The sequence below is a fragment of the Triturus cristatus genome, chromosome 9 (assembly GCF_964204655.1).
Source record: "Triturus cristatus chromosome 9, aTriCri1.1, whole genome shotgun sequence".
NCBI lineage: Eukaryota > Metazoa > Chordata > Amphibia > Caudata > Salamandridae > Triturus > Triturus cristatus.
The window spans coordinates 559,613,341-559,634,791 of record NC_140592.1 but is presented as its reverse complement, the minus strand read 5'-3'; the positions used below and the strand labels follow the sequence as shown (position 1 = coordinate 559,634,791).

The following is a 21,451-nucleotide window of genomic DNA, read 5'->3' as shown; positions in this document are numbered from 1 at the left end:
CCCTCACACTTAGAACCTAGCAACCTGCCTTCAGGATTGAAAGGCCTGCTTTAGAGGAGACTTATAGGTTTTAAGTGCAGTGACTTCAAATATAGGGAATCCTATATCTGTCGTGAGTGGTGCAAGCAGCATCATACACAGGCTGCAATGGCAGGCCTGTAGTCACAGTTTGAGTCGTCTCTCATGGGTGGCATAATACATGCCTCAGCACATGGGGGACTCCTGGCGTACCTATGCCCTGGGTACTTCCGTATTATATACTTGGGACTTACAAGGGTGCACCAGAAGCCAATCTGGGATGTCCCCAAGTAGTCACCTCATCCAATTTAGGGGGAAAAGCACAAAGACTGGGGTCTTGAATAGCAGGATCCCAGTCAGACTAGTCAGAAACAGCAGAACACCAAGCAAAAAGTGGGGGGTAACCATGAACGCAGATCCTACTTTCCTACACAGGTGTAAAACAATTATACAATTTTTAGAGGGGAGAGCACAAGCACTTTAGCACTGGTTGGCAGAGGTAAAGTGCACAGAGTCCCAAGGCCAACAAAAACTAATTCAGTAAAAATTGGAGGAGCGAAGGCAAAAGGTTTGTATGTGGCCCTGCAGAGACGCCAGGTCCAACAGCATCATTTAGGCTTTGTAAAACTAAAACAGATTTATAGTTGTTATACATGTCGGAGGGCGGACAACCTTGAGACATTTTCAGTATGGAACAAACAGGTTTGTGATGCGTAATGAAATATGACTGAAGCCTATTTAACATTCGCCACGATTTACATATTACCTGCAGGGTAAATGAGAGATATTATGAACATTTTGATACGCATGCATTATATACAAAGACAGTACAGTAGTCAAACAGTAATATACCATTATTTCTGCCTGCACGCTAATTTGGGGGGTATAAGGGCAAGGGTTTATGTTATCATCACCTACGGATAGAGATTCTCCGACAGGTTTGTCCTAGCCCTCTCTGACAGAGCATAACTCGGAGAGGGAGTGAGTCTCCTGTCATTTCCCCTTTACTCTGAAAATTGTGTATTTACTCTAGGCTAACATGATCTCCCAGGTAGACAACACTTTTTTTTTTTTTTTTTTTTTAGAAAGCCTTGCTTACGCGGTCACTTTGTCCCAATAACACTTGTCATTCCATTCAGTAACATGTACAGGACCTCAGGACTCTACCTCGAGTCCTACTCTTGACAGGCTCTACTCTGCACTGCTCACTCTGCCCATCAGAACTTATGGCTTTTTTTACTACTGCTATGTGCCATCTCTTGGTTCGAATGTTGCCAAAGTGACAAACTCCTTTTTTTAAACAAAAAACATTTTGCAACATTGTACTTTGTGTTGATAAACTTTTCTGTGCCAGCTAAGAACATGCTTATACAATCTTAACTGGATTCCAGGAATGTTACATGTCAGACCCATGTAAATTAGCAACCAGCATCAGATGCTTACAAACGAGGAGGGCCATCTAATCTGCAATGTTCCTAAGCATCGGCACATTTCACTATTTCAAAACAACTCTGTTGGTCCCAGTCCGTAGCAGAATCATATTCAAGGCAAAGGTCATGTTCAGAAAGCTGCTTATCAATCATTTCCAAACCTCTTAAGTTCCAAATTTTGGTTGGCGCGAGGCCAAACGTGATCTAACATTCAATGGCAAATTTATCCTACCAGTTCCCAGAACCAAAACGGTTTCTTTTGATGACTGGGCTTTTTCTATTGCATCCGCCAGAACATGGAATTCTCTTCTCTTTTGGTCTGTATCTTTCCTATTATGCTGCAGGAAATTATTGAAAACCGTTTTATTCACTCGGATACCAAAGCTACACTGGCTGGCTATTTTCATCGCTAAGAAATCAGAGTGTACATTCGCTTTTTAAATAATACAGAACATGCTGACGACGTTCACGTTCATTACATTTATCAGTCATCTACATCTCCACCAAGTCATACTTGCTTTTAACACAGTCTCTGAACTCTCGATCTGAATAGTGGAAAAGCATTTGAAGCTTATCTCCTTGATGTTTTGAGGTCTCTTTGGTCCATCCAGTAGTGCCTACTAGCATGGGTTCTGCTCCTATACCATTTACCCAAAAACGTGATTTCGGCCCTCTCATTGATCAACTGTTATTTCATGCTCAGTTCACCCAACATTACTGCACCTGTTTTTTTTTTATCCTGAAGAGTATAGATTATGCTACTTACCAGTATGCATCTGTTCTTGGCATGTAGGGCTGCTGACATTCATATCAGTGCATAGATCGCCGCCTAGTGTTGGGTCCGGATGATTGCACATTGTTGTCCTGGAAGAGTCTTCTAAGTATCACGAGATAGGTGGCTCCTCCCCTGGACTACAGTGCGCATGGGCATCCTCTCCATCCCTAGATTGTTTTTCGCCATTGTGGCAGTGATGGAGTAGATATAGTAAGTGATGACCATGCTATACAGAAAATACTGCGTGCTGCAGCCGCGACAGGCGCCGGGGAGGAGGGTGGGCGATATGAATGTCAGCAGCCCTACATGCCAAGAACAGATGCATACTGGTAAGTATAATCAGTTCGAGGCATGTGGGCTGCTGAATTCATATCTGTGCATAAATATATAGCAGTACCTCCCCTAGCGGCGGCTACCTGTGCCAGCTGCAGCAGTCTGGAAAAGAGTTTTGAGAACAGCCTGTCCTACAGCTGCCTGCTGTTTTGAGTGTACATCTACACAGTAGTGTTTGGTAAATGTATGTATAGTGGACCATGTGGCTGCTCTACAAATTTCGTGTAAAGGGATGTTTCCTAGGAAAGCCATGGATGCCCCTAACTTTCGTGTTGAGTGGGCTCGTGGGGGAACCGTTAATGTGCGTTTAGCTTTGTGATAGCAAATCTGAATGCATTTAACGATCCATCTGGATATTCCTGCTTTGGAAATGGCGTTGCCTTTGTGTTGTGGAGAGAAGGCAACGAAGAGTTGTTTAGTTTTTCTAAAATCCTTTGTCCTGTCAATATAGTACATGAGAGCCCGCTTTACATCTAGTGTATGGAGCATTCTTTCCGCGACATTTTGCGGATTTTGGAAGAAAACGGGCAGTTCGATAGTTTGATTAATGTGGAACTGTGATATGACTTTGGGCATGAAATTGGGGTTGGTGCGTAGGACAACCCTGTTTGTGTGGACCTGAATGAATGGCTCCTGAATGGTTAGTGCCTGGAGTTCACTAACTCTCCTTAAGGAAGTGATGGCCACCAGGAAAGCCACTTTCCAGGTGAGGAATTGAATCTCACATGAATGGAGAGGTTCAAAGGGCGGACCCATCAGTCTGGTGAGGACCAAGTTGAGGTTCCACACTGGTGCTGGTGGGTGTCTTGGGGGAATTACTCGTTTGAGTCCCTCCAAGAAAGCTTTGATGGCAGGTACCTTGAATAAGGAGAGGTGCTGCCTGTTTTGGAGGTAGGCTGCTATCGCGGTCAAATGGATGCGTATTGAGTTGTATGCCAGATTACAGCGGTATAGGTGTAAGAGGTAGCATATGATGTTTTGAATAGATGCGTCCAGTGGGTTAATGTTATTGTTGTTGCAGTAAATGACAAACCTTTTCCATTTGGCCGCATAGCAGGCTCTAGTAGTGGGTCTCCTGGCTTCTTTGATGATAGTCATACAGTCAGGTGGTAAGTTTAGGTACCCAAATTCTAAGACCTCAGGAGCCAGATCGCCAGGTTCAGTTGCTGGGGATCTGGGTGTTGAATTTCGCCATGGTTCTGCGTTTAAAATGCTGGTTTTATCCGCAGTCGTTGAGGAGGCACCACGGAAAGTTCCAGAAAGGTGGTGTACCACGGCTGGCGTGCCCACGTTGGAGCAACTAGGATAAGGGTCAGTGAGTGTTGCCTTAGTTTGCGCGCCACCAGCGATATTAATGGTGCTGGGGGAAAAGCGTACGCAAATTTGCCGGACCAGTTCATCCATATCGCATTGCCCTGCGACTGTGGGAACCTGGCGGCAAAGCTTTGGCATTTTGCGTTTTCTTTTGTGGCGAATAGGTCTATCTCTGGATGACCCCACTGCTGGAAGTACGGTTGGAGAACTGATGGGTGTAGCTCCCACTCGTGCATCTGGTGGCTGTGTCTGCTGAGCAGATCCGCCATCTGGTTGTCCTTGCCCGGGAGGTGTTCTGCCATGAGGAATATGTTCCTCTGAAGGGCCCACTTCCACATGCTCTGAGCCAGATGAGACAACTGTGGAGAGTGTGTTCCTCCCTGCTTCTGTATGTAGTACATGGCAGTCATGTTGTCCGTCCGGATCAACACGACTTTGTTGCACAAGTGTACTTTGAATGCCTTCATGGCTAGGAAGATTGCCATCAGTTCCAGAAGGTTGATGTGCATCTTCTTTTGTTGTGGTGTCCATAGTCCCTGCACTGTGTAATTGAGTACATGAGCTCCCCATCCCTGGAGAGACGCGTCCGCTGTTAGTATGATTTGTGGAACAGGCTCTTGGAACGGTCGGCCCTTGCAAAGTTTTTGTGGACTCCACCAATGCAGAGAGTTGTATGCCCGACCGCTCACCAACACTAGGTCTTTCAGTTGCCCGTGAGCCTGATTCCATTGACGTGCTAAGCACTCCTGAAGCGGGCGCATATGTAGTCTCGCGTGTGGGACTATGAAAATGCAGGAGGCCATCATGCCTATCAACTGCATGAAGACTCGCGCAGGAAGGGAGTGTTGAGGTTGGAATTTGGAGATCAGCAGTTGCATGCTGTTGATTCTCACTAAAGTTGGCTGAGCTGTGGCAGCCAGAGTGTTGATCGTTGCGCCCAAGTACTGTTGTACGTGCGCAGGTTGGAGACTTGATTTTGGGTAATTTAGTGAGAATCCCAGACCGTGAAGAAGGTGAATGGTGTGGGACATGTGGGTGGCACATTGTTGTGCTGACTTGGCCTGGACTAGCCAGTCGTCCAGATAAGGGAAGACGTGAATGTTTTGTCTTCGCAGATGCACGGCCACTGTTGCGAGGCACTTGGTAAAGACCCTGGGTGCTGTTGTTACTCCGAAGGGGAGAACTTTGAACTGATAGTGATTCCCTTGAATAGTGAATCTGAGGTATTTCCTGTGTGAAGGGTGTATGGGTATGTGGAAGTATGCATCCTTCAGGTCTAGCGTGGCTAGGAAATCCCCCTGACTGAGTAGTGGGAGAACCTGCTGGAGGGTGGGCATATGGAAATGCTCTGATAGAATATATAGGTTTAGGGGTCGCAGGTCTAGAATAGGTCTAGGCGAGACGTCCTTTTTTGGGATTAAGAAGTACAAAGAGTACACCCCTGTGCCCTGCTGGTCGATGGGCACTACTTCTATTGCCCCCTTTGCGAGCATAGCAAGCACTTCCTGCTGGAGTAAATCTAAGTGTTCGGCTGACATAGGACGGTGCTTTGGTGGTATGTTGGGTGGAGTGGAAGTTAGTTCTAGACAGTACCCGTGCTGGATGATGTCCCTGACCCACCTGTCCGTGGTGATGTTCTTCCACGCGGACAGGAACAGCTGGAGTCGTCCCCCGACAGGTGTTATGTGGTCGGGGGGTAAGGAGAGGGCGTCACTGTTTGTTTTTTGGAGAGGACCTGGTGTTGCCATAGCCACGTCCCCTGCCTTTGGTGCTGGATCCACGATATCCGCCCCTGTTGTTTTTGTCATAGGTGCTTTGTGCGCCACTTTTAGCATACTGCTGTTGTGACCCCTGACCCCTTGTTGTTCCCCTATTTCCAATGCGACGAAAGGAGCCACTACGAAATTGCTGCGTTTGCAGAGCCCCCATTGATTTTGCAGTGTCAGTGTCTTTCTTTATTTTTTCTAGGGTAGCGTCAACATCTGGGCCAAATAAGAATTCTGTGTTCACTGGTAAGTTTAGAATATTGTTTTGGATCTCGGGTTTGAAGCCTGAGATTCGTAACCAGGCATGGCGTCGTAGCATGACGCTTGTGTTTATTGCCCTAGCTGCTATGTCAGCTGCGTCAAGGGTGCATTTTATGGATGCATTAGTGAGGAGTTGTCCTTCTCTAATGAGTAGCTCCGCTGACTCTTTATACTCATCTGGTAGATGTTGGAGCAGTGACTCCAGCGTGTCGTAATGTGACCTGTCATAACGTGCCAGGAGTGCCTGTGTATTGGTAATGCGCAGGATGTTCGCTGCTTGCGCTGCAATGCGTTTGCCCGATGTTTCTAGTACTTTTGACTCCTTGTCTGGGGGAGGAGCATCACCAGTCGTTTGTGAGTGGGCTCTCTTGCGAGCATTGGCAACCACCATGGAGTCTAATGGCAATTGACCCCTAATGTATTTAGGGTCACCGGGTGCAGGCTTGTATTTTTTTTCAATCCTGGGATTTAACACCCGGGCTCTTGTGGTGTCCTTGAAAATGTCTTTGGCAGGTTTGAGAACCCCTTTTAACATGAGATTTGACAGTTCTTTCTGAAGATGCGAAAGTGTCAAGCAGGAAGTCTTTTTGAATGCCATCAGAATGGAGTTCCACCCCATGTTGAGCAGCCGCCCGTTCTATGAGGGCATTAAATGCAGCTGTGTCCTCTGTAGGAGACGTTTTTACGTTATAGAGTTGCGCATCTTGAGTATATGGCGCGACAATTTGGTCTGTGGGGTCATCCCATGCCTGACCCAGGTCTTGTAGGTGCTCATCAGGATCTACGTCCCCAGGGTAGATGGAATCCTCCCCGCCATAGTCCTGTATTGCGTCCGATTCGGAGGGGGTAGGAGAAAAGGACTGCGGATCTGGATGGAAGGGTTGGAAGTGTTCTTGGAGCATTGGTTCCTGCTCCGCTGGCAGTTTGCGTTTAAGAGGAATTTTGTAGGGCTCCTCTTCCCTAACTGGCGTTATTGTGCGCTTGTGGAGCATTAACCTGCCAGTGTCGGCGTCGATAAATTGTGGCCCCGTAGAGTCTTGTTCTGTAAGGCCAGAGGTGGTGGACTGTGTGTGGCGGACACGTGTCCGAATTTGAAATAGTTTCGGTGCCGATGCCGGTGGCAGCCCAAACGTAATGTTGGTGGGCTCCGAGTGCACTTTACAGGGTTTGGGTGTGTCGGGACCCGAGATAGAGTGGAGGGTTGCCCGGTCACGGATGCGTTGCAAAGATGCGGAGACCCGCTGCACAGTGAACGCAGATGGTGGTTTGATGGGCACCTTAGTAGTAGACGTCGAGGCCAGCCCCGACTTTTTTGTAGGAAGGGGGTCACTGGTCTGAAGGGATGTATCGACAGTCGACGTAGTCGAGGACTTAGTCGGCGCCGGTGCGCTAGGCGTTGACGTAGCCGGGGCAGCCATCTTGACTGCGGAGGTTATGGCCTTCGATGTCGGCGCCGAAGGTCTCGGTGCCTTGCGGTGCCCGAGGGTGTGCTTTTTCTGGGTGTCAACCGCATCCGCTGCGGTGAGCTCAGCGCCGAAGTCTCTTTGTACGCGGTCGGAGCCGACGACTTTTTTCGGCGTCGGAGCAGTGGATGGTTTCGACGCCTTCGATCCGACCACCACCAGTTTCACTTTTGTTTTTGAAGGGACTGGAGCGATGGATGGTTTTGGGTTTAACAACCTGGTCGTCTTCGGTAATAGTGGCTCTTGCAGAGTGTTTGAGGCCGGACCGGAAGGTGGGGCCGAGGAACCATGTGTTTGATCTTGGGTAAGGCCCGAAGGCGATCCCTCGACCGGAACCTGATGACGACGTACAGTTTCGGCATCCGTTTCGACGGATTGGCCTAGCTCCTCAGGAGAGCTGTCTTCTTCGGCCCCGTAGGCCTCGTCGAAGTCTCCTACCTCATCGACGGTTTCTTCACGTCGAAAGATCACTTCGTCGTCGTCGTCCGATCGGGAATCATGTTCTGAAGCGGGGCTAGAGACTACTTCTTCCACGCTCTCGGCGTCCTCGTCCTCGGTGATGAATATATTGGTGGGAGCAGGCGCTGCTTGCTGCGCCTCCAGCCTCGCTGCCCGTCGATTCCGCAGAGTCTTCCTAGATCGGAACCGTGCACAGGCCATGCATTTCGATTCGTCGTGATCCGGCGAGAGACATTTATTACAGACTGGGTGGACGTCGATATGAGGGTACTTCGCGTGGCATAACGGACACCTCTTGAATGGAGTCCTCGATTCCATCGTCGATCGAACTTCGAAGTTCGGACCAAACTGGTCTGAAAGTTGGAAGAGGGTGTGGAGCACTAAAGCTAGTAGTCGACACCGAACGGTAACTGTACCGACGAAAACTAAAGGCCTTTTGGCCTAAAACTGAGTATTGCTAAGTTGAGCTAAGATAGTCACATCCGAACCCAATGGCGGAAAAAAACAATCTAGGGATGGAGAGGATGCCCATGCGCACTGTAGTCCAAGGGAGGAGCCACCTATCTCGTGATACTTCGAAGACTCTTCCAGGACAACAATGTGCAATCATCCAGACCCAACACTAGGCGGCGATCTATGCACAGATATGAATTCAGCAGCCCACATGCCTCGAACTTTAAAGATTCTCCCTTCTGCATGCTATAAACAAATAGTTTGGGCCTTGATGTTATCAAGGCTGGACTATGGCAAAGTCAACTACTTAGTATTTCCTCAATACACAAATCACCAACCCCACATGATACAAAAAAATGTCTGTTCACCTAGTTTTACGGATTCTAGACATGTGGAGATCACCAAACAATTGTACACCGATCGCCAACTCACAATTCATATGCGTTTGCCTTTAAGGCTGTCTGTCATTCCAATAAGCCTGTCAACAGCTTGAAACATTCAATTTCAGAGTACTAATTATTATCTTCAGTAATCTGTACAGTATTCCACTATTTTGCCAGGCTAATCTTAGGTGGCGTGACACCTATCATCCAATCATCCAATTTGCAGAACTCTCTTCTGGCCTATCTTAGAAACATGTAGAAATATCTTTTTTTGTGTAATATTCCAAAGACCTGGCTTTTCATCACACCAGTTTCCAACTTGCATGCTGAAGAGCACAGGTTAACTTCCAGGATACTTCGTTTGATATCTCTGTTGCGCTCTACACAGTTAGACTTCTTTCATTCTTCCAAGTTGGAAGTACTTTGTTTTATCTTTGCTGCTAGAGAAGGTCAGTGAAGATATCATAATGTCTGCCTCCATGAATTTAATAGCTCTATTTAGGTTAGTGAAGCAGATTCCACATTACCTTGCTCGGCTGTACACCCTACCCTGCCTTCTAATAACTACCCCTTGCTATTTGACCGTGAGTCCATCTCTGTCCTTTTTGCTGAATGCTGGATTTAGCAGACAGTAAACCATGATCAGAGTGTTAATGCCTACTGTTGTAGACATAAAAATAGATATCATCAAAGTACTAACAGCGCTTTAAACACCCCCCTTAGTCCACACATCTCAACCTTGCTAACTGGGTACCAGGGCTTTCCATACTCACAAACTTCCTCACAATGGGTTTCACTCACCTGAAATGGAGACTCGGCGCTCCCTTTCAAGTTGATCCCGCTCTAGTTGCTGCCTGTGGGACAAAGAAAGCGGGCTTATGAATGCAATTTGGAAAAAAATATTTTGTAGACGGATGCAACAAAAAAAGAGCAGATGGCACAAAAGTAGGACAGTACTGAGGATCAGGAAAAAAAACTCCGGGACACAGACAAGGACGTTGAACAACCAGAGAACACTGCCTTGGCAATAAAAAAAGGCATAAAAGAGGTGTGGGACACAAGACGGGTAGGAAAAGAGGCAAGGGTACAGACTGCTAGACAGATAGGAGAAGCAGAAAATAGGCCTGCAGGAGAAACAGATTCAAGCAATCAAGGCTGAATAAAATCGAGAGAGCCTTTCATTAGAGTGGGAGTAGGGACACCAGACTAGAAGAAACTGAACTAAGGGAAAACACAGAAAGAGAAATAAAGGTGGAGGAAATCAAATTAGATGAGCTGTGCCAACAGTTTGTGAAGTAGATGAAAGAGAGAGAAAGACAAAAGAGAAGGAAGACAAAGTAAGATAATGGCCCAATATTCAGTGGTGATAGAAGAGGACCAGTTCTATTGGGTTAAGACAAGGACAGAATGGGGTGGGGTCATTATACTGGAACTGGAGAGGAGGACAAGATGGTGAAAGGAATGATATTAATTGTGTCGCTGTACGAAAATATAATACTAAGTAATTTACTGGCATAACGGATGACGTACGTATAGTGAAATGTAAATTGTCCGTGAGGTAGATCATATTGAGATAGAAAGTCGTCCAAATGGATTAATATCCACTGGTGAAAGCAATCTCCTACTGTGACGATCCAAGCGGTCGTCCACTCAGACAGCTGAGCCCTCGAGAATGGAGTTATTGGGACACCATGCGAAAGCCCAATTAGGGGCAAATCCGGTGTGAGACACCTCCTCCAGCTGAACAGTGATGTCTGCAGCAGCACCCCCAGTTCCAGGGTAATTACCGACAGGTGCAGGAGCCTGGCCAGCAGCAATCCCCGATTATCTACCAGGCCTATTGGCCCCAGCAGCTCAAGCTTCCTGCCGTCTAACCACTAAGCTAACTATTGGAGCTGTGCTGCTTGGTAGTATAGTTCAAATTCAGGTGCGCCCAATCCCCCCTCCTCTGGCACCCCCTGGAAAACTGCCAACAAGACCCTGTTCCATCCACCATCGTAGATAAGCTCCCTGAGTAACTGATTTAGGCCCGCAAACCATGAGGGCATGACCCTCACTGGTAGGTTCACAAAATAGTATAAGCGTCTGGGGAGCATGACCATTTTTCACAGCACTATGCAGGACTTCAGTGGCAACTTCAGCAAGCGCCAAAATTGGACACATGTTTTTAGTGATCTCATGACCGATTCAGGTTGCCGTCCCTCAGGTCTTCCATGACGTGAAAAATCTGTAATACGAAGTACTTAAAGGAAAGGTGCGACCAGGGCAGGCCTTCGGGCGTTCCTGGTGGAGGGTGACAGCTCGCCCTTGTCCCATGCCTCCGCATACAGTGCCTCCATTTTAGTAGCCAAGGTCTGTGCGAAAGAGGAATAGAACTTCACTGGCTATCCGTCTGGTCCTTGAGTCTTCCCTCTGGCCATCTCTTTAAAGGTCGGACGCATCTCCTGCGCGGTCACTGGCCCTCCCAGACCCTTCCTCAGAGCGGGGTTCAGTGTCCTCAGTGCCAGGGGCGATAGGAATTCTACTATGTCTTCCCTCGGCTGTGGATGTTGTTTACCATATAATACCTCACAATAATCGCTACATGGTCCCGTCTGCAGACATGATCCGAGTAAAGGGAAAACCCCTAGATTCAGGTTGCAATAACCATGCAAGTAATCTACTCGCTCTACCCTCTTCATGTACTTATGTCTGGTATTCACGAAGGTCTAAGCATCTCAATCGCTCTAGCACCCTATTGTACTCCTCCCTTGTGTCTTCCCATCGTTTATGTGTCACTACATCGGTCGTCAGTCGGGCACCCCGGTCGAGGAGTCTGGCTTCCAATTTGGTAAGCTTTCCTAACAGCTCCTTTCTCATCCCCAGGCTGTTCCAGGCAGTGCCCCCTCACAAATACTTTAAGGGCCTCCCACTCTACAATCATAGCGCCGGCTGTACCCTGATTAGACTGGAAATACTCAGAGACCGCCATCTGTAATGAATCTCTAAAGCATGTATCTTCAAGGAAGGCAGGGTTAAGCTGCCAAGAGGGAGTCACAGTAGGCTCCGCCTGAGGGCAAAGGCATAATAACAGTGGGTGGTGATCAGATAAGTTGCGCCCCAAATATTCCGTATGCATTATAGCTGGTCCCAGGCGGGCAGAACAGACAAACATATCTAATCTAGTGTGAAGGCTATAAAGGTGAGAGTAGTAAGAGTAGTCCTGCAGTTGCCCATGCTGCACTTGCAAAATGTCTACCAGGTCCCACCGCACCATCCACTCCCGGCACTCCTTTGTCATCTTGGAGACCAATGTACCATGCAGCGCGGGTCGACTTCTCTAGCTCAATATCAGCCACACAGTTGATGTCTCCCCCTATAAGGATGTAAGCTGTGTTGAGGATGGAGAGGGGTGCAGACAGGTGCCTAAGGTATTGTATCTTGTCTTGATTCGAGGTGTAAACACTCCCTAATGTAATCACTTAGCCCAGTAATCTACCCAGCACCAGTCCGCAAGAAATTGGTCAAATTCAAAAGGCCGGGCCAGCTCTGATCCACAATAGCGTTCCTCTTGAGAACACAGTATAGAAGGTGGCATGCAGCTGACGTCGCCATCTACGTTGCAATTGGCCCCCCGCTTCGGATGTGAGGTGGGTCTCCTGCAGCATCACTATGTGTGCCCCCCTACAAGTAACGTAGCTGTGTATTTTGTGGAGCTTGGACCCAACAACATTCCTCTCACATTCCAGGATAACATTTTCACCTCATGGTGCAACTGTGTCACGCTTGGCATAAATGTGATCTGAAGCCCCACCCCAACCCCCCAGCCACCCCGACCCCCCAGCCACACCGACCCAGAGCAACAATAACCACCAGACTGCCACCAAACACCCCAAACAAGTAACTCTAGTCCCCAGGGCAGCTTCGTAAAATCTGACCAACCAAACCTAAAAAACAAAAGCATCAAAAGTAGATGGCATCCCCCATTTTCCTAGTAGGGGTTATTTGATCGATGGAAAGCTACGAACCCAAACACCGGGGTCGCTCCTCTCCAGCCCATTACAAAAAAACAAAAAAACATGGTGGGCAGAGTCTGGCCAGTGGCCCCAGTTCAGGAGAACGCTTGACCCCTACCCTGCACGGCCTGTGCTCACCGACTCAGCCCATCACCAGAGCGCTACTCATCCCCACCAAAAGCAGGAAAAGGGTCTTGTGTCTCCTATCTTACTGCCGGGCCTACTCAAGCCACTCAACCAGATGCTAAATCAAATCATTGGCTGACCTTGGGGTCACCAAAGGGAGCAACACCTTGCTCTGGGCAGAGAACTCCATGTCCGAGTGTCCAGTTTTGTGGTCGGAGGACCCCCCTGAGCCCCCCTCCACTACCTGGGTCGCCACCGCATGCAGCAGCCCCAATCTTTCCTGCGCTATCTGAGATGAAGTTGGCTTATGTGAATGACGTCAACACAGACCAGTACAGTCAGCCACGTTTTCACAACAGAAGTAAGGGGGGAGAGGTTCCTAGAAATCTCTTTGGGTTGAGTAAAAAGTATTAAAGACAGGGAATCTTGGCTCTCGGACAGGAGCTCGTCTGTGAAGTGGACACGCTGTCACAGGGACCTTCGGTGATCCCGATCAAGACTTCTGCCTGACTGTGGGGGTTCCCCAGTCGTGCTAGCCAGAATGTTGAAAGATACTTTTTTGATGTTGTCCTTCCATTACTTATTTGTATATATACTTCATACGTTTCATTGCTCCTTGTGTATGTTTCATATGTTTTTCTGCTTTGTGTAAATGCTCTCTATATTTGATTTGTATTCATTTGATATCTGGGAAAGTGCATCAGGGCTCGAAAAATCCGAAAAATGGTACTAGTCCTGCAGGTCTAGTGCCTTAGAAAATCCCCTCGACCTCACTTCAACCTACTTGACCTCCGTCTCCGAAAACTGAGCTAAAGTGACAAGATAACAAGATTTAAAGGCATCTTTATAGCTCATTCCCTTTGTGAGCAATAAAAATGCCTTTAAATCTTGTTACCTTGTCACTTTTGCTTCGTTTTCACAGAGAGAGGACAAAAGTTAGTTTCTCTTCCTACTCGCTAGAAAGGGCGAGTAGGACCTAAAAATAGCTCGTCCTCATCAATTCTCCCTCGTAAATGTGAGTGGGCGAGTGGATTTGTCGATCCCTGAATAAGTATATTTTGCCTTCTTTTAGGTTCTGTATTAATAAATACATGAGTTGCATTTTGAAAGCGCCTTGACGCATTTATTTGCCTCATTTTAAGGTAGTGCTGAGTTCCTTTTTAAGTGTGTTCTAGTGTTTTAAGTCTGAAGCAAGACATTTTTGCCGTAGTCGGCAGGATACTAAAGTAAAGGGGAAAATGTTTTCCAAAAAGACAAAGGCAGATTCCCAGATACCAAATGATATATCGGGGTGGGAAGTAGACCCCTACGGTATGCTTGCACATGAGTGGTCTTGTTGTGCTAGACTGAGTGAAAACTGGGATGCATGTATTGCTGATGCCGAGTCAACACAAGTGGTGGAATGTTTACAGAAAATGCCTATCAAGAAAGAGAAAGAGCTTAACACATTAAGGCGAAGAGGTAGGATACTTTATATACTTATCGTAAAATGCATGACATTTTTTTTCAGTCACAGCAGTGCCATGATCAAATGGAAAAACAGCTGAAGAATTCTTCCACAATGTTAACTTGTCAGAATAAACTGTTGCAAGATCAATTGGAAACTTGTCAGACTATGGCTGAGAGAGAGAAAAGTTTACTTAGCCATTGCGAAGGCAGGAATAGACTGGGACCCAGAGAAATGGAATGGTAATATATTTGGGATTCTTCAGAGTTTTCAGATTCTGGGGTAGTGCGGCCAAACTAGTAGCCAGGGTGAGTTGGAAGATCAAAAGTTTGTTCACGCATAGACCATATTTCGACATAAGATACAGGGTGGTCCAAATTATCTACAGTGGGTTGCGATGGACTCCATGGAGGATTTTACTCAGCAAGAGATTGACATTCTAGATAAATTCTGACAGAGTGGGAGGCTTTACTTAAGTGGATGGTGTGACTGTTTGATATGGGAGTCTCTGGGGTGTTGTTAGATCATGGAAATGTAGTAAAGTTTTGTACGCTTCGCACTGACCCCACTGTACAGGAACAGTTTAGGAATTATAAAGGAGACAATAAAATCAGCCAGTTGCAATTAGCAGTTACTGAGTGCAGCCACAAGTATTTCACAGAGTCAGATTGGCCAGTGAATGATAAACCTTGGTTTACACTGAGAGATGCAGTGTGAAATAAAATAATCGCTCCCCGGCTACAAACAGGTAACGATGATCCTGCTAATAAACCAGGCCGGTAATAATTTAGCGCAGGTGATTGAGGCAAGTTGGGAGACAGAGAGCCTCCCGGTCTGAGATCCATACAGACAAAAATAGGGTGTCCCGGAGCGATATGTTTATGGCCCTGTTGAAGGATGGAGTGAAGAAGGAACAGATAGCTGGAATAGAGACTAAGAGTCTGTGGGAGATGCATCGGAAGCAATGGCTGAACAAGAAAGAAGAAAGTAGAAGGTGAATAAACAGGACAAGTGAGTCAAAGAAAGCTAGAGGTGGAAGAAGTAGAAAAAGAGAGGGAGAGAACTACCCATTTGAAGGTGAAGGAGAAAGACTCGTACAATGAGTGAGAACAGGAGGGAGGAGCAGTTTCCCCGAGAGTATGATAGTTTGTACCCAGATTTGCCTTGGGCGAAAATTGACAAAATGAAAGCAGACTAGGGAATAGGCCAAACTGTGCTACAGGGATGGGCTCACAAGGATAATAGACCCTATGCTGAAATAGAAATTTATTGTAAAAATCATAATGTTCAGAAGGCTCGAGCCCTAGTAGACACCTGAGCGGAGGCCACTTTGATATATGGAAACCCCAAAAAGTTTAAAGGACAGTAGTTCACCATTACGGGTTTGGGCAGAAAAGAAACTCCAGCTGTGCAAACCAAGGTCCAAATGAAAATAGGGAGAATACCAAAAAGAGAGTTAGCCGTATTAATAGGGCCGCTCTCCGAATATATTAATGAAATCGATATTTTGAAGTGAATGACTCTGTATTTGGAGAACGGGTGCTATCAATTGGGATAGAAAAGGTACATCTCAATTGCTGCCACAAGAGTGGGTCATTTAAAGATTCTTCATGTGAAGGTACCCCAAGCTTTTAAGACAATTCATAGGAAACAGTACAGACTTCCAGGAGGGCATGAGGAGATCAGTGAGGCCCTACGAGACTTGACAGAGGCAGGTGTGGTGATTCCAATCACTACTGCCTGGAGTAAACCTGAGTGACCTGTGTGCAAAAGTGATAATAGTTGGCGCATGGCAGTTGATTATCGCAAATTGAACAAACATACCCCCCGCTGTCCCAGATCCGATTACCTTAATTGAGAAGATACAGAAACACACTGGGACATGGTATGCAACTATTGATATTGCTTTCTTCTCTATACCAATAGCCCCGAGAACCAAGAGCAATTTGCTTTCTCCTGGAACAGTAGACAATTTACATTTCAAAGGCTCCCTCAAGAGTATTTACATAGTCCTACCATCTGTGCCCGGCTGGTGGCGCAGCACTTGGATGAGGGATCAGTCATTCCTGGGGTGCAGCTTAGCCATTACATTGATGAAGTAATGATACAGGAAGAGACAGAAGAACAAGTACAGATCCATTCGACAGAATTGTGGAATATTTGCAGAGTAAACGGTAGGAGATAAATCCCGCCCGCAAAGGTATAGTGACCCTCACAAAATGAAAAATATTTGGGTAATCCAATGGCATCAGGGACACAGAGGTGGTGCCGCAAGTGAGACAAAAGATTAAAGAATTTGTGGTGCCACAAAATAGGAAGGAAGCTCAGAGGTTCATTGGATTGTTTGGTTTTTGAAGACAGCATATTCCTCACATGAGTCAGACTTTGGACCCTTTGTACAAAGTTATGTGAAAGAAAAATGAGTTTGAATGGGGAGAGCAGCAACAGAATGCATTTGATCAGTAAAGGAGGCTTTACAGCGTGCTTTGGATTTGTGACCAGTACGAGAGGGGGAATGTTGAGCTGAATCTGACAGTCCATGGGCAGTATGCCAGTTGGAGTTTGTGGCAGAAACAAGTAAAGAAGAGGGTGCCTTTAGGATTTTGGGCAAAAAAGTTACCAGATGCTAGAGAGCGGTACACTCCATTTGAAAAGCAGTTGCTTGCATGCTATTGGACCCTAGTGGACACTTAGAAGTTGACCCTGGGGCACAATGTGATTTTGAGACCTGAAATTCCTATAATGCAATGGATGATGAGTTCCCCCAAGACTCATAGAATAGGGCATGCGCAAGAAGCCAGCATAATCAAATAGAAGTACATACAAGACAAGGCCTGAGTAGGCCCCAAAGGTACTGCAGTGTTGCATGAGCAGGTGGCACAGGCCCCAGTGGAAGATACAGAAGTGTTACATGATGTGCCTGAGATAAAGGAGTCCTCTGTGAAGTGAGGTGAGGTGTTTATAGCATTGTTTTCAGAAGACAAGAAACGTGTGTGGTTTACAGATGGCTCAGCCAGGTATGTGGGGGCTAAGAGGCATTGGAAAGTAGTTATACAATCCTGTGACCAACAAATTATTGACTACTACCAGAGAGGGAAAGAGTAGCCAGTTTGCAGAACTTTATGCTGTGTATCAAACCTTAAAAAAAGAACTGCTGGGCAAGTGCCACATCTATACAGATTTGTGGTCCACTGCCAATGGGTTAACCACCTGGCTTCCCACATGGCATACCCTTAATTGGATGATGCATTTAAAAAAAGGTGTGGGGTAAGGAGTTGTGGCAAGAGATCTGGGAAATGTTACTGCAAAGCACATTTACTGTGTATCCTGTAGACGCCCACTGTCCAACAGATTTACTAGAAATACGCTTTGTGAGAAGGCTAAAATCTCGGAGCCAGAGGTTGCTAACCAGGATTCTTCTTTTGGAGGAAATTACTAAGTGAGTACACCAAAAATGCGAACAACTGGGAAAGAAGGCCACTAACAGATGGGCAGAGAATAGAGGGAAGCATATTCCCCTAGATTTGATTACAAATGTGATCATGCAATGTCCTATTTGTCAGCATACACAACACAGACCAGTCCCACAGGAGGGGCCAGTTGGGGAGAGAAAAATTACCAGCACAGATATGGCAGATTGATTATATTGGGACCAAGCAAAATAGTCGAGGATGCCAATATGCGAGCACAGCAGTTGATACCTACTCTGGCTATTTGATAGCATTTTCATGTAAACCTGCTACTGAGTCGAATACACTTAAATCGTTAGATTTGTTTGTTTTATACTATGGAATTCCAATGCAGATCCAGAGTGTCAACGGATCTCATTTTAAAGGCAAACTGGTGCAGGATTATTATGCACAGCACAATATAGAGTGGGTATTTGACAATCCTTCCTACCCGCAGGCTGTGGGCCTTATATAACGGATAAATGAGTTGTTCAAAGCCCAATTAGGAAAGTTGTGAGATGGGTCATTGAGAAATTGGAGAGACCATTTGAATGAGGCGTTACTAATATTGAACAATAGACCCGTAGTGAATGCAGAGACAACTATGATGTGGATGCTAACCCCAGCTTTGCAAATTCAGCCTAACATGGCCACTAATACTTTTTTGTACTGGATTACAACTCCCGGAGCTGTGGCTCCATACCAGGAGACAGCAGAGGCTGCAGGTCTTGATTTGCATGCTTTAAACCTGTAAAGACTCAAACCAAGAGATATGGTACTCTGAAACAGTGGTCAATGTTAAAGGATTGAACGATGATATTCCCTGGGGCCAATTGTGAAAAGCCTAAGTCTCTAAAGTAGGCATCGCTTAATTTGCCCCCTCTCTCGCTTCGGCGAAAGTAATATCGACTTCACGTGATCGGCAACCGCCTTTCTAAACATACTTCTACTTATCCACAGTATTTGGTAGAAGGCCCCCCCCCCCTTTCTCCGATGCCAGCTCATGGATATGGATAATCATCCCTAATGAAGTATGTATACATTATGTTACGTAAATAGATCACACGTAACTGGCTATCACAAGTTTATGAAGTACAGCATAAATGTCAGGATGTATTTCATTGCAAGCTCGTATAGGCTAATAGTTTGCAAGGTAATTGTCATCTTTACCACAACTGAGTCAGATGGCTATCATTATGCAGAATAACGATGAACTTTGCTGAAAGTGGATGAATGAATGTGAGTGTTGGCTACGAAGAATGAAAAAAACAAGTATATTTTGCACATTGCTATTTGGTCATTGATAATTTGCTGGTTGAATATACCCAGCATTTATTCACAGAAAAATATATCACGCTCCGTGGAAAGGATATAAGAAGGAATGCAAATGTGTAAACACGTATGCTGGCCAAACAAGAAGCCAGGATAACCAATGAAATATGAACCATTGGAATACAGCAAAAGAAAAAAATATCACTATTTTTCCTTTCAGCTAGTATAAAAATTCACAGTATGTAGTTGTGGTTATATGAACAACTCACGGGTTGCTTTTCATTAATGCTTTTATCTTTACAGATACCAAAGAAACGCTATTTTCAATCAACAGAGGTCAATGTACCTTTAATTATTCTCCAATTTTGGAAGATTTGAAAGTAAACGAATAGGCATACAATCCTATCAAAATTTTGAGTGTAGTAGGGACATATTTTTAGGTCCTGATGAGTAAAGCAGTGGGGACTGCTTACGAAACATGTCGACCCAGTAGGGAGTATCTAATTGACATACACCCCCTACGTAACCCCAATTTTTTAACATTCTCAGCTAGGGAATAGAATAAAGTCTGTTTTTTCCACTAGCCAGGGGATTTTTAATATTTTGTATTCACTCACTAACCCTATCACACTCACCATCACCTTACACATAGTCTTCTTCCTCCACGTAACAACAGTGCTCCCATATATATATATATTGGTAGAAGAACGCCCCGCCCCGCCCCGTAGAGGGACGGGAAGACCCCCATGATGAAGCATGACACTATGGGAATTCATAGTGTGTGAGGGGTATTTTAAACACACTTAGTGCCTTTATTGACATCACATAAGGCACTGCTTTGTTTATTCACCATTTAAAAATAACAAAATATAGAAAAAAATATATTTTTATATCACATTGAGTAGAACCACATTGTTTATTTGAAGTCTGATATAGGAGGTAGGTTCTACCAGGAATCCTCTACACTCCCTCTCTTTGTTAATTTTCTATATACAATACAATAAACTTGTTTTATGCTACAGAGACTTCTTAATGGAGAAGGTAATGATTTAAATACCCAACTATGGTGCGTTGTCACTCAAGAGTGAAGTCTCAGTAGAGAGATGAGACCATGTCCACAGTGTAGTATAGCGACCTCTCATATAACAGATGTGATGGCACACAGACCACTGTTCCTCATACTCTATGAACTGCTGTCAGCTGGTATAATTGCGTTACAAGAGAGGGCAGTTCTATTGCACATGTTACTATATATGCTTGTAACTTTGAAGAGACGTTTCAGTGGAGATGTCTGTCTCTATGCTCATCTTGCTACGCATGCCTGTGTCCATGGGTAGAGGTCTGAGAAAGAGGCGATTGTGTACCCATATTCAAATATCTACACCAGTGGACCAACACAGAGTTTTCTGCAGAGAAGATACTCTACTTCTGTATCATACTATGCACATTCATCACCATGAAGAGAGGCAGAAGCGGAGAGACCAGACTCTATCCACAGTCTACTATACACGTGTTAGTCTGAGGAGAGGTCTGAGCTGACAGAGCAGTCTCTCTCTATAGACTAGTTTCTATGTTTGTAATCCAAGACACACTTCTCAGCATAAAGGTCATTTAATCACCACATCCTAGTTGTACATTGGTTACCCTGGGGAAAAGTGTGAGCAGACAGGTAAAACCCTCCTAACACATTACTATGCACATCCATCAGACAAAAGAGAGATGTTAGCACAGGGGCTAGTTCCTCTGCACATCGTGCTATGTGTACATATCATCTGTACACATCATCTAAGACAGGGGTGTCAGCAGAGAGGTCAGTTGCTCCTCACACCCTACTATGCATACTCATCACCATGGGGAGAGATGGGAGCACAGATACCAGTGTAAAGCCCAGTGATTTCCCACATTCTACTACAGAATTAGTTATTCAAGAGAGGGGGTTTCAGTGGAGAGGTCTGTCCCTCCACAACCTGTACTATGGTTACTTGTCATCTGAGACAGAGATGACAGAGGGGAGGCAGTGTTGCCTCATATCCTACTATGCATACCTGTCAACCAAGAGAGAGGTCTCAGCGGAGAGGCTGGTCTTTCCCTTCACCCTACTACTATAAGAAACAATATTTACAAACTTCTATGTAGATATAAACAGAGAAAAAGCATTAAAGCTCATATTCATTGTCGGTTTGAGGCCTACCAAGGATAACAACTATGTAATGATTGAACTTTTTGTAACGATAAATTGATTTAAAACAAATAAATGAGTATCTATGTGTGCTATTTACCAATGTTGCTCTCATGACAATAAAACATTTCTGATCTTGGGCAAGCTTCACCTGGCCAGACCTGCTAGTCTCTGATGAAGAAATGATCTGCTTATACAAGCAGCAAAAAAGTGCTTTATTCAGGTAAGGAGGTTTATTGTCTGCTTCCGTATTTACTACGTGTGCAGGCCCAATGTCTCCCGGAGCATAATGCGGAAGCCCCTTAAGAGTTGTCTAGCTCTGCAGCAT

At 45.6% G+C, this 21,451-nt stretch overlaps 1 protein-coding gene across 1 annotated transcript in view; it reads right to left on the bottom strand.

The window, feature by feature from the left end:
• The window catches only part of VASP (vasodilator stimulated phosphoprotein), a 1,088,669-nt gene that overhangs the window by 769,592 nt on the left and 297,626 nt on the right, over positions 1–21,451 (bottom strand). The window contains exon 5 of the mRNA XM_085625566.1: positions 9,457–9,509. Within this exon, the coding sequence (XP_085481692.1) occupies positions 9,457–9,509 (53 nt within the window). The remainder of the gene's footprint in view (positions 1–9,456; positions 9,510–21,451) is intronic.